At 30.5% G+C, this 14,625-nt stretch overlaps 1 protein-coding gene across 2 annotated transcripts in view; it reads left to right on the top strand.

Annotated features, from left to right (window-relative positions):
* The window catches only part of LOC145260268 (1-phosphatidylinositol 4,5-bisphosphate phosphodiesterase delta-1-like), a 316,049-nt gene that overhangs the window by 162,910 nt on the left and 138,514 nt on the right, over positions 1-14,625 (top strand). Inside the window, exons 5-7 of one of the 2 annotated variants that reach the window (XM_080118100.1) lie at positions 2,359-2,486; positions 3,745-3,863; positions 11,495-11,512. In XM_080118100.1, the coding sequence (XP_079974226.1) occupies positions 2,359-2,486; positions 3,745-3,863; positions 11,495-11,512 (265 nt within the window). Of the gene's footprint in view, positions 1-2,356; positions 2,487-3,744; positions 3,864-11,494; positions 11,513-14,625 lie in introns of both variants that reach the window. The other variant, XM_080118103.1, reaches the window with a different exon arrangement.

The raw sequence follows: 14,625 nt of genomic DNA, 5'->3' as shown, positions 1-14,625 counted from the left end.
AGACATTCATCATATCATTCTCAAATTTATCTCCATCCAACACACATCCTCAACCCTCACTTCCATACATCATCACACATGTATGGTAGACTCTTCCATTAGTCAACAATGGTAATGCTGTGCTGGTTAGTAATGATAAAATTTGTCTGAACATCATGCACTCTTAACTTTTGCAATTGCACTAAAACAAAACAGATGAACTTCTTCTATATCTCATTTTTTTGTGTTTCCTCTTTGAAACACATTTATGGTAATTATTTATTTTTTTATTAAAATGATTTGTCCGTGCATGAAAATAGAAATGTTTTCATAAGTCTTAATTGTGACCTGAGATCAAAATAGTGAAAAATATTCTAATTTATGACTTCATTCAATCTTGGTTCAGTCAGCATTAAAATAGTTTTGATCTCACCTTTTCCCCTACTCGCTTACTCTCTTTGTATCTGTGTGTATGTATGTATGTATGTATGTGTGTGTGTGTGTGTTTGTCTGTCTCAAATGTGTGTGTGTAATATACATTAATTACATACTTATTGTGAATTAGCAATTTTGTTCAGTTCACCAACTCTTTATTTGTTATAATGAATTTGATCTTTAAAATATGGACTCTAACATGCAAATAACAGAAACTTAATTCTTATTTTGTTGGTACATTTCTTAATTGCTTGATTAATAAACTACAACGTTGAGTTTGTTTTTATAGTGTACTTTAAAATATAATGAGCATGAAACTAACGGTTTTTATGCAAATTTGATTTGTTTATTTTTGACTTTCCAAACCAAGATATAATAATTAAATTTGGGAAATTTTTAACAAATGTTGACATCGTTACAAGTCATTTTGAAAATAACAATTTATTGTAGTAAATGCTCAGTTTCCTACTCTTACATAGCTTATATATTCCATGACATTTTGTACATCATCTTGAACAATTGCAAAATTTTTTTTTAACCAAACCCATTTGAGTGGAATAACATGCACATTCTCTCAATGTTATGCATATATATTATACTTATTATTTATCATGATAGAAATTGAAAGCAAAAATGATGAAATTTTAAAATGAAACATCATTTATTGTTGGTATTAAGCCCCGGGTGAAGACAAGCCTCCTGTTGAAAAAAAAAATGTCCAGCAGAATTGATGACTCATTAGAAAGGAGATATTTTTCTATATGTATGGTTTAGTCAGTTAGTGGTTAGAACTTGGAGACCGTCAAACCAACTGATCGTAAATGCTCAGGGCACTAGTCTATCAAATGTAAGGAACATAGGACCAGCGTGCGGCTTTCCAATGGGGGAAACGTCTATAATAAAGTTGCTGAAAAGACAATATGAGATTTGTTGATTCATTGGGATGAATCTTCTTTGCAGCTTTCTATCAAACAAGACCAAATATGGACCAGGTATGTTTTTCTGATTGGCCAGCTCTGGGTAATGTGTTGTTTGCTGGCACATATTTGAATAAAAAAAATGTTCATATCTTAGGAAGCATCATATCTGTATGAATCAACAGGAAGCTTGAACCCCCCCCCCTCCGGTAATAATACCAACAAAATAATATTGGAAGTTTTAGCATATCAGAAAAGAAAATGTTTTTTGGTTCCAATTTCTATAAATATTCATACATATATGATGCTTCATAGGATGTGAACATTTTTGTTTTCATATTATTATTCATTAACAGACGTGGTGTTGCTGTATTACAGCTCTTCGGTGTGGTTAGACAAGCAAGTGCTTCAAGCTGAAATTAAAACCCAATCATTTTGTCAATAGTTGATATTCTTACCCAATATTCTTTCCCAATTTAGGAGGATCTTAATGTTTACATAGCAATATCAACTATCTAGAGTGCTCTATTATTTTACAAAGAGCTTTACATTATCTTTATTTCCTTTATCAAAATAAAGTGTAATGTGTGAACAGACAACTTGCTGCTCAGTTCTTTACATGGTGTTCCTGTAAATTTGATCCCAAATAGTAACCCCTTATGTCCAAGTGACACTGTCTTGTTTAGAGTAAAAAAAAAAAAAAACCCTGTTAGTTTCTAAATAAACTATCGGGTCTCTGTATATATAATTTTTGCTTTTCTTTCTTTTCTCGATTTCTTTTTTTGACAGATAAGTATGACAGAAAATCATGACAGCGAATTTTTTTTCTTTATATAATATATATATATATATATATATATATATATATAAATTCTGTTTGTACATTTGAAAATCCAGTAACTGTTATTTTATTTTTGCTGTCTAATGTTTTTTAGCTATCTAATGACTATTCAAATGGGTTCTGTTTTAATATTTTTAGGGTTCTAAATCCAAAATGCAAATTTCTTTTCTTAACATTTCTTCACATGGATTAAGGATGCTTTCATGACGGCTGACAAAAATGAAGATGGAGAAATAGACTTTGAAGAATGCGTCAAACTTCTCAAGAAACTGAATGCCTGTATGAAGAAAAAATATGTTTTGCAACTTTTTAATGTAAGTAAAAATGCTTTCCTTCTCCTCCACCCCCAGTGTTAAATAGTCGATATGTCCAAACTGAGTATTCTGATCTGGAAGAAATTATCAAAATCCAGTGAAAAAAAAATACCTTTTTTTTTTTTTTTTTGCCATATTAAGGAGTCACTACTTGTCAAGCCCCAAAGGCCACTCAAGTATGAGCATTAAATGAGTGTTGGGGGGGGGGCACCTTCATGATTGGTAATGATGATGGTGATTGGATAGAATTTGATTTTTTTAAGATGATGGCTCAACAAGAATTTTTTACATTGAATTTTAAAACGTTCATATTGTAGTCAACTGCGAAGCCTTGAAAAAGAATAGGACATCATCAAAAGAGAATAGCAGTCTATTCATACAAAATAGTGAAATTTTATCGACAAGATAATGAAAAATGGTATTAAGTGAGTGTTCATAAAGTCCAAGGAACAAAATTGAAAATGAAGAAATAGATTTTTAAAGAATGCATCAAATATCTCAAAAGACATAAATATATGAAAAAAATATATATAAACTTTTTCATCTCAGTAAAAGCATTTCTAAAAAATTTTTATTTTTCAAGTGTTGAGTAATTGGCATATTTATAATAACTTATCTCTCTTTATGTTAATTTGCCACTCTGGAGTAAAAACGGGTTGAAATTTGTGAAACAATTTTCAATTCTTTTAAACTGTCAGAGGCAAAGTAATTTATGGCTTTTTAAGTTTTTTTTTAAAGTTTTTAAGAATTATATTTAAATTCCCTTGTTAGATAATCTTAAACAAACTAATATAAATCCCCTTTTTTTTTTTTTTTTAAGTTTTTAAGAATTATATTTAAATTCACTTGTTAGATAATCTTAAACAAACTAATATAAATCCCTTTTTTTTTTTTTTAAAGCTTTTAAGAATTATATTTAAATTCCCTTGTTAGATAATCTTAAACAAACTAATATAAATCCCTTCTTTTTTTTAAAAAAGTTTTTAAGAATTATATTTAAATTCCCTTGTTAGATAATAAGTAATATAAATCCCTTCTTTTTTTAAAAAAGTTTTTAAGAATTATATTTAAATTCCCTTGTTAGATAATCTTAAACAAAGTAATATAAATCCCTTCTTTTTTTAAAAAAGTTTTTAAGAATTATATTTAAATTCCCTTGTTAGATAATCTTAAACTAATAAAAATCCCTTTTTTTAAAAAAATTTTATCTGTTTTCTTTTGTACATTTCTCTTGCACATTTTTCCTATCTCATTATAGGAAGCAAACACAAACAAAAAAGCCAATCGGTATGGAAAACAAACCTTAGATAAAGATGAATTTGTGAACTTTTACCATCTACTAACCAAAAGAAATGAACTTGAAGAACTCTTTAAAAGGTAAGATTAAATTTAGCATAAAAACAAAAATTGATGCTTTATTTTTGGCTTTTGGATAATATTGGCTTTTGGTGTTGGTATTTTTTAAAGTACATTTTTAATCCTTTGAAGATTATTATATTTTTATATTCAGGACATAGGTCCTGAATAATATATATATATATATATATATATATATATATATATATATTAGGTTACTCACAATTATTAGCTACTATTTAGTGTATATATATATATATAATTTCACAAAAACCAAGATAACACTATATCACAACATGTTTATTATATGATGTATTTAATGTTAACCATTATTTCGTTAAAAGATATTCCAAAATGGCTAATCTTCAGACAAAAATACAATTCTAATACATATACAAAAGCACATACAATTTCTTATTTACTAATGCAAGCAGTGAAACTCACTTCTCCATCCTTCATTTTATTGGTTAATATTGAATTATGTATTCAACTGGCTTTCATATTTCTTATTATAATTATTAGATAATTGTTATTTAATTTTTGTGTTTTTATATTTAATAATATATATTAAAAGCAATTAATCCTCTTCGTTTTATACTGTTTGGCTTTTTTATGTTGGAAATGCAAGGCATTTAATAAAGGTCATGACCTTAAGATTATAAAAGGTAGCATTTTTGTGCAATTTTAAATTGTGGTTGTGCTGTTGCAATGCTGTAACTAGATAGTCATATGCAAATATTGAAATGCTTTTTCCATGTTGGCCTCATTTAAACAGGCATTCTTCATTCTTTTCTGTTTAAGTTGTATCGCTTTATAAGTATGAAAAGTGGTTCTACTTAAAAACAATCCTGGTACATTTTAAGAATGAGCTGAGATTGAAATGGGTAGCTGCTAAAAGAAATTAACCTGCATTCTGAATGGAAACCATTCCTCTCAAGTGCCGCTTCATTTTTAAGTGTTCAGGCAAATGGAAATTTGCCATATTTATAGGAAGATTGTTTTGTACATGCCCCATAACACTATAACATTTTTTTATATTACAACATCATTTTTTGTTTTATAATATTCAATTATTATAGGAGAGAATAAGGAATGTAATTGGGATGTTAATAAAATGACATTAAATAGTTTAAATAATTTTTAGTGAATTTATAGCTTTTAACACTCAAGGCACAGTGTTTCATAGGAATCAATGGAGACCCCCATTAACTCTTGCTTTGCATCCTTAACCCCATTTTACAATTATAAAATAAAATATTTCATCTTTCTGGATACCCACGATTGAATGAGAAACCCTAGATCCTTTTGTATGTGGTCTATAACACTATTATTTTTTTTTCTATTGTTATTTATTTGTTTTATAATATTCGATTATTTTGGTAGAAAATAAAGCATGTATTCAGCATTAATTGGAGTATACGTAAAGTGACATTAATTTAAATAATTTTTATCATGCCATGCAGACTCTGTGCTTTCCAAGAGTTAATAGGAAGCTCATTAACAATTGCTTTGCGCTCTGAACCCCATTTTACAATTAAACAAATAAACAAGTGGAAGCTACAACTTACATATATGAATGATGTTGTAGTTTGCTTAAAGCATAGTGTGTAATAAGTTGAGTTTTGAAGGGAGTGACGATACAATTTTGTAAGGACGTCGTGGATCCAGGAGATGATAATCAGATCAAACGACAATATCAAAGAATTAATTTTCTATCAAATATTTATTTATACCAATACCTTATGTAATATCAAAAGTCTAATTGATTTAAACCGAAAAATGTCAGAATGTCTAGGTACTGCAAATTGTATTCTTAGGCCAAGACATCTGATTGATCAATGGGCCAATCACTAACTATGAACCTGTCTATTTACATTGAAACAAAATAGTACATCAAAATATCTGCCTGCTACATACACACACATTATACAAAGGCATTCCAAAAGTAATGTCTCCTATTTTTTTATTCTGCCTGAATGGATCAAATTCTGAAAATTGTATTATTATGATGACTGAACTTATGCATTCAAGACCTGAAATTTTCATCTTTTTGTTTCAGGTATTGACAGTGTGAGACTCTAAGAAAGCAATACCTGCCATGGACAAGTGTCAGAAGCAGAGATGCATCATTGAATTCCTGGCAAAAATGCATTGAGAATGGTGGTTACTATATCAAAAAATAAATGCTGGAGCACCAAACCATGCTCGTTTTAATGGTGCCATTCCCATCTTTGTAGCTCTTCAATTTTTCGAGTTAAAAAAATTAGGAGGCTTTACTTTTGGAATGACCCGTGTGTGTGTGTGTGTGTGTGTGTGTGTGTGTGTGTGTATAGATATATATATATATATATATATATATGTATTAGTAAATGACAGTTCAAAGTTTATCAATAAGGAAAAAGAAAAACTCATTAGACCATGGTATTTTGAAACTTAATGTTTCTCATCAGAAAAGAAGAGCACATATATATATATATATATATATATATATATATATATATATATATATATATATATATATAAACTAGGGCGACAACAACTGCATAGTCTTTTCTTTGTTTTGATTCTCAGATATATATCCATTGATATCTTATTTTTATGTAGAGTGATGTGATTCTCGGTTGATTAATTGTGTCTAACTGTGTCGGATATATATTCGAGAGTCAAAACAATAAAAAGCATATGCTGTTGTCATATCCTTATATATAACCCAGCATAAGGATGTTAGATTAGAAATAAAACATAAAAAATAGGCTGAGTAAAAATAAATAGAAGAAATATACAAAAGAAAGGAAAGATATATAGGAAGAAATATAAACATTTTATATAAAAAAAATATAAATAAAAAATTGTATAGAAAAATAAAATAATAAAGATATAATAGGATACAACAAAAATTCAATGAATAATATACAATTAAAAAAAAAATTTTTAAATATATATTTCTTGTTCATATCTGGTTGCAGTTCTTCTCCAATGCAAACAATTATGATTTTTTTTATAATAGAAATTATATCCAAAAGACACTTAAAAAGATACTTAAAAAGGAATATTTTTAGTAAAAATCTACATTTGAATCAATATGGGGATTGATTCAATCATGTGGATCAAATAAGTTGAAATATTGTTTTATTGTTTATCCTACTCAGTTGAGATTTAATTTTTTCCTAATAGAAAAAGCTGATTCAAATATCAAATCAATGAAAGAATGTTTTCATGTCATAACTGATTTGTTAAATTTAACTTTTTCATAAAAAATAACATTAAGAAAATTTTCCAAAGAAATACTCTTAAAATTGTTAATGCAGAATAGAAAATGGTATGAATTGTTATAAATTATGTTACAAACTTTTATGCTTACTTTTTATATTCATGTATTCAGTTTTTAATATAAAAAAAATTGCATAATTTGGATTCTCTGGACTACTGTTCTCATCTTAATTCTTATTGGCATAATGTTTTGGTTGATGTAACTTCCAACCTTCTAAAAGTGTATCTTGTCGAATTCTAGTAATCTTTCTGTCAAACTCTGGTAAAAAAATAATTATATAAGTATAATGCAATTTTTTTTATCTAACACTGTTTACTGCTGATTTTGAGTCACCTAGTCCTCTAAGTAATAAGATTTCTGTATCATGAAAAACTAAAATCATAATTTTTTTTTTTTTATTAAGTACAAATATCAATAAAAAGAATACCCACAATTGAATTTAACAAACCTATGTTTATTTGGTGGACACACAACCTAGTTTGACTAAAGTTTTTACTTTTCCACCATAATTAACAAATATTACATCCTTTTCGTTTTCCATTTTGTATTTTCTTTATATTATAATTTCCAATTCTTTGCAAAGTTTTGTGACATGTAGTTCTCTTACACATATCCATTTTTTTTTTTTTTTTCGTATTTCCTTTGTGTAGGTAAGAGATATCTGCTAACATGAGAACTATCCAGAGGTCCTATTTATTTTGCTTCTCCACAAAGGTTGTTAACTATGCCCCTTAGAACTATATATAGAGAACAGATGGAGGCAATCCTTTGCTTTTTTGAGTGAAAGGATATGTTTTCCTTACTTTACACACATATTAGGAATTTGTAACAAGCCTTGAATATTTAGTCTATTCCTAGCAAGCGTAGATAAATCCAATTATATTTTTATAAGTACATCTTTAAGTTCACCTCTTGAGTTAATGTGTAAAAATTGTAAAATAGTTTCATTTATAAAATAAGTACATTACAGATAACTTATCAGCCAGTTATTATTCATAAGGCAGACTGTTCTCAGGCAGGGATGGAAGTGACATTCTTTTTATGCACAGCTAATGTTATCTATTGATGTTGCACATTTACATATATATTTAAACAACATAACTATTGAAATGCTCAAAATGGGTATCTGACCATCTATTGCAGTTTATTGTATAGGCACAAATGACTACAACCGGTTGTCCAATATATTATAACTCTTGCTAACAAGGAAAGAATAGTTGGAAGAGGATGTGATGATCAATTTGTTAAATAAAAGGCAACTGTCTGCATGTTCAATTAAAACTTGAAAAATATGCAATAAACACCAATTTGGTATTTTTTTTAATCGCCGTAACCCTAGATATATAATATCAGTGTGGTGTAGCAAGAGGGGATCTTATGGAAAGTATTCTCATGAAATCCCTGTACAGTGAGACCTTAGACACTCGAGGATATTTTCTACTACGCATTCAAGTCTATATGCAAGTAAGTTGAATAATCAATCTAGGCAGTGCTTGTATATGTATCATACCTGGGCATTCCCAAAGTAGTGCCTCCTATTTTTTTCTCTATCCAAATGGATCAGAGAGGATTACAAATTGCATTGTTATGATAACTGAACTTATACATTCATGATTTGAAAGTTTCTTATCTTGGTTGCAGATATTGATGACGTGAGACTCTAAGAAAGCAACCCGTCATGAAAGTGCATCAGAAGCAGAGGTGTGTCATTGAATTTCTCCATGCAGAAAAAAAAATTAAACTGATCAATATTCATCAATCAAATGATTGTTTACGAAGCCGATGTGGTTGACGTCAGCACAGTTAGAAGATGGGTTCATCAGTTTCAGTATGGTGGCAGAAATATTAGTGATAAAACGCCCACCAGACTTTACGACATCAAAAGGGCATTAGGAATGGTGGTGACTATGTAAAAAGCAAAAATTCTGAAGCTGAAAAAGTTGTCTGTTTTAATGGTACCACTTTCGTTTTGTAGATCATCAATTTTTTAATTTTTGAGTTTAAAAAAAAAAAATAGGAGTCCTTACTTTTGGAACAATCATCATAGTTTTGATGTGATGTAAAAATTCACTGTTAGAAATATGAGTTAGAAATATTATCAATAGATCAGAATTCATCTACTCTGGTGGAATATCCAGCTTAGTGTTGTTACTATAAGTATCATCACTTGGAAAAATTGTACAATTCCTTGTATAAGCCAGTTTGGTGCAGCCATACTGAGGAAGGTCTTATTTAGGCTTCAAATACTATGTTATTTTGAAGATTTAGTCAAAGTTTACTTTAAGGAAGGAAGTATCCTCATGCCAGGTTGTCCTGGCAAACCCCTGTACAGATCGACCTTGCACACTTGAGAATAATGTCTAGTATTCATTAAAATTAGTTTATGTAAAACACTGTGTGCAAGTAAGTTCAATAATAAATGTAGTCAATGTGTGTATAGATGTCATAGTTTTGCTTCATGTGAGATAAAAATTCACCGTTAGAAGTATGAGATTATCGTTAGACATAGGTTGCTACTGATTTGGAATCTATATCTTCTGATGATGATTGGGTCTCGTCTAGCATAGCAGAATTTTACCATAGTAGGTTGCTGTAGCAAAGTAAATGATTTTATCCAGATGATGTTTGTAACTGCGGCTCATCATAGGTGTTCCTCTTGCATGATTATTTTCTACAGATGATGTTTGTTATAGCTCAGTATAAAATGTGTGGGAATAATATTGACATGGATGTGATGCAATTTGAGATATGAGAGATGGAGTTTCGGCTGTTCACTTAGTCAATGAAAGATTATGAAACCAATTATTGGCCTGTTTTAAAAATTAAAAAAACAAAACATTTGTTATCAATTTTATATTTAATCCTCTTCAATATTTTATTGTCCATTAATCATAAAGGAAGGTGGGGGATCCTTAATCCTCAGTTATAAGTCCTGATATTGTTATGCAAATCGCTGGGTACTAATTTATTAACCAATAATGAGATTAGTTTAGATTCACACTTTAAGTGGAGACTTTATTAAATATTTTATTTATTGGAATGATTTTTAATCAAGATTATTTTTAATTAAAAACTTAAATATAAACTAAATACTTTTTTTATATAATTACTGAAAAAACTATAGAACAAGAATTTTTTCTTTATTATTTGTCTTAATTAATCATTTTAGGCATAATAGACTTAATTTATTTTATAGAATTATATTAACAATTAATACTATTTAAACTAATTTCAATTCTTATTAAACTATTTTCTTTTGTCTGATCTGCAAGTTTATAAAAATAATTAAATTAAAAACAAACAAAAAAAGCAGGGGGTGATAACCATTTTTAAGATTGCCTAGAAAGAAAAGTATCCATAATGGTATTTTGAATATGATGAATACTTTTTTTTTTTTTAATTATTTTTAAATAGTTAAAAAACATTTTTTTAGACTAATATTACAAAAAAATTGCATTGTTATAGTTTGGATCTTATAAGTAAAACCGATTTTCACTATTTTATTGCTTTATCAATAAAAGGTAGAAAAGAAAATGTTTTATTAGTTATGGCAAATATGGACCTAAAAAAACTGCTAAATAATTTTATTTTTGATCAATTTAATATTTAATCTTGGTCAATATTTATTTTTCATTAATCTTACCTAAATCAGCAGGTACTAATTTAATTACAAATATTTAAATTTTAACTAAAAATGCTGCCACTTTCATTGTTGATTGGCTTTAGATTTGAGGTGGGGATGAGTGAAAGAAAACAAAAATGCAATCTGGCTAATGTATTTAATTTATTTTGTATCTACTACCACGAGTCAGTCAGCTGGCTATTCATATTTAACAAAATGTGAGTTAAAATCTCATTCAGACCATAATTATTTTTACTCTGATTTTGTCCCAAAATGAATTTACCAATACTTGAATCCCCCCCTCTTAAACCTGACTAGCAGCAAAATTCCACCCCTTCACTGTAAAGGTCTCTATCTATCTATCTAACTATATATGTATATATACATACATGCATACATACACACACTAGTGTATTATAGAAAGAGGAATATTATTTTATTGGCCGGCTGTTATTACAAAAAATGTATTATATTTAAAATTTCATTAATAAATATCTTGGAGTTTCTAAAAGATAGCTACACAATAAATTCAGTTTTGACTCTTGAACCTCAAAACTGAAGCATACCTCTAATCTAACCCTTTTAAGAAAAGAAATAAGATTTAGTAACCCCTGATGTAATAAGATTTTTAAAAATAATTGAAAAACTATGAAATATATATTTTTTAATTTCTCCATTCAGCATGATTTTAAATTCATTAATTCACATCATTGTTTTTTTGTTTTTCTGTTTGTATTTTTTTCCTTAAAAAAAATCCAGCATTTTCCCAGATTCCAGGTGAGATTTGGGTGCCTTTTATTTTGCTTTCTCGTCTAATATTTGCTTTTCACTATCCTTTGTGAAGTATCAACTTCACTCTTTACGGCAAATGATCTGTATAACAACTGCTACTTCATCTTTATTTCTTTTTTCATGTTTTCTTTTTCTACTTTCTTTTATCATTTCTCCTCCTTTATTTGCTTACCTTCTTCAACATTTGAACTTCTGTCATTTCAATTTTCGTTTTCTTATTATACTTCCAGCCAATAAGTTGTCTGTTGTATTATGGGATATATTTTTTGGATAATGGAGATTTTATTTTTTTCCCCCCTAAGTATTTAAAACATAGTTTCCTTTTTCCTCTCAGAAGAGCATTTGATTTTTAGAAAGAAATTTGCCGGTTCAATATGTCTGATATTTTCCTTGGAACATGAAATGGAAAGATGACAATGACATAAATTATTGATTGGTTATTAGTCACAATTATTAGCAAACATCCAGGCACAAAAATTTGTGAATGCATTAAATGTGATTGTATTTTTTGTATGTTTTCTGAAATAAGGAATCGATTTTACCAAGAAATTATCTATTATATCATGTTTTCTATGTATGTAAATTTGACATCCATTTCATCTGTTAAAACCATTTCTTAATAGGTACAAAAAATAAATAAATAAAAGGAAGAAAAATGAACGGATCACAAAATATAAAAGACAAATCACATCAGAATTCATGTAGTCGCCTCGCACACATATACACACATTTCTGACACCCTCCTTACCATTGTTGCTCCCTCTGGACACTATACTTTACAACTTGTCTTCCTCCTAAATCTAAATCCAAATCTGAATCTTATTGCCCATTCTTCTTTATACCTACTTTTTGTCCATTTATCAATCTTCTGCACCCTAAAAAATCATTTCTCTTGGTCTCTTTTTCTTCACATTTCATGAGCGATATTTTTTACAAAGGGAAAAGAATCGCTGTTTTTTGAGTGAAAATCTAATTTTTTTTTTCTTTTTTTTTTTTTTTACAAGGTGGTCACCACTTAAGGCCCGGAAGCCACTCAGGGATAAGGGTTATTGCATGTACAGTATGTTAGTGTGGAGACTTAATAAAGTGTCTACTTAAGGGGGTGGTTCATCAGGAATTTGTTTACGTTGGACTTGAAGACATCCAGGTTGTAGTCAGGTGGGAAGCAGGCAGACGGAACAGTTCCACAGGCGTGCAGTTCTAAGAAAGGAGCTTTGTTCATGGAATCTACATTTTGATTTAGGCACAGATAGTAGGGAAAATTTTTGACAGTGGTGTCAGCTAGACGGGTGTTTTTCGTAAAAGATTGGCGAGGGGGGGACCAGAGATTAGAGCTCAGACGAGCACCTACCATGGAAATAACGATAAAACAAAGATAGGCTCGCAACGTCTCTTCTGTAGGAGAGAAGTTGCAGGGAAGAGAAAAGGGTATCCCCCACTGCGCCACGAAGTCTATTTTGTACTCTGTCAAGGCAGGATAGGCTGTTTTTAGCAGCTCCTGCCAAGATATGGCAGCAGTATTCCATCCTTGGACATACTTGGCTTTTATACAGCTAGAGAATTGCATCATTAGTGAGATATCTTCTGGAGTGGTAGAAGGATACCACCATCTTTCCAGCAACCTTGGCAACAGACTTGATGTACGTGTTGCAGATCAGGAGTAAAGGTCAAGCCCCGAAGCTTGTCAAAACATGGGGCTTCTAGACGAGAGCCATCCATTTCAATTGATGCCAGATGGGGATCAGAGCGTTGATGATGTAAAGATAGGAGTTTGGTTTTAGATGCATTAAAGGTCACCAGTCACGTCTTCCCCCACTGAACCACATGCTTGAGATCAGAAGAGAGAACTTTGTCATTTACAGCCTTTGATGTGTTGCCGTGGATGGTCGTGTCATCAGCATAGATGTCAACGAATGATTTAAGTATGTGTCTAGCGAGATCATTGATGTAGATCAGGAAGAGAGTTGGGCCCAGGATGCACCCCTAAGGGACTCCAGCATTAATACTGCGGGCCTCTAATTTTTGTCCATCGACTACTACTCTTATGAGCCTATCAGAGAGAAATGATTTAATGATTGAGACAACATTTCCAGTTATACTGTAGCTGGAAATCTTGTGAAGTAGGCCCTTATGCCATACCTTGTCAAAGGTCTTTGATATGTCAAGAGCAATTGCACTAGAAAGGAAGCCTTTGTCAGGAGATTTGCTAATCCTATGAGATATAACCGTTAGCATATCTGTGGTAGATCTTGCAGAACGGAAACCATATTACGTGTCACTAAGGTTATTTCTGCTGAGGTGGTTGACTACTTCTCTATTTAGTATGGATTCCAGCAACTTACTCATAACACACAGGAGACATATTGGTCTGTACTGAGAGGGAGATGCCTTATCACCTGAGTTCTTAAATACAGGGCATACTGATGAGGTTTTCCAGGGTGTTGGAAAGCACTTCTCCTTAAGGCAACGCTTAAACAGTTTTGTTAGTATGGGAGCAAGTTCTGGTTGAAGCTTTTTTAACTATAATTGAGATGCCGTTAGGGCCAGTTGCTTTACTGGAATCAAGGTTCTTGATTAGCTTGGCGACCTCATGCACATATATTTGTATGTTACCTAGCATATTCTGTGTTATAGGAGAAATATGGGGAGTTGATAGCCTTCATCGCATAGGGTAGAATTTGCTGCAAAGTTCTTGGTAAATAGTTTGGCCTTGTCTGATGCTGACAAGATGACCTCAGGTCCATTGATAATGGTTGGGATAGAACACACACTTCTGTTCATGATCCTATTTGCTATTTGCCAAAACTGGTGGGAACCAATCCGCTGATCAGCTCCTTTGGATTTAACGGACTGAGTATATAGCTCTCTTGTTTTTTTTTTATTACTCTTTTACAGTGGTTGCTGGCGTTCCTGAAAGCAGCTTTAGTCTCAGTGCATCTATTACGTTGGTAGCTATGGAAAAAGTGATTTCTGTGCGCGATGGCAGCAGCACATTCCGGGGAGAACCATGGCTGGCTGTTAGGTTTTTGTTGGAATTTTTTAGATGGTATGAATCGGTCTATGCCTGTAATTAACCTTAATGCTTATCTTTGGCTAGT

The sequence above is a fragment of the Euprymna scolopes genome, chromosome 3 (genome assembly GCF_053919585.1).
Source record: "Euprymna scolopes isolate OS-2025 chromosome 3, ASM5391958v1, whole genome shotgun sequence".
In the NCBI taxonomy this organism is placed as follows: Eukaryota; Metazoa; Mollusca; class Cephalopoda; order Sepiida; family Sepiolidae; genus Euprymna; species Euprymna scolopes.
The sequence above is the reverse complement of the archived record's forward strand: the minus strand, read 5'-3'. Positions and strand labels throughout refer to the sequence as shown.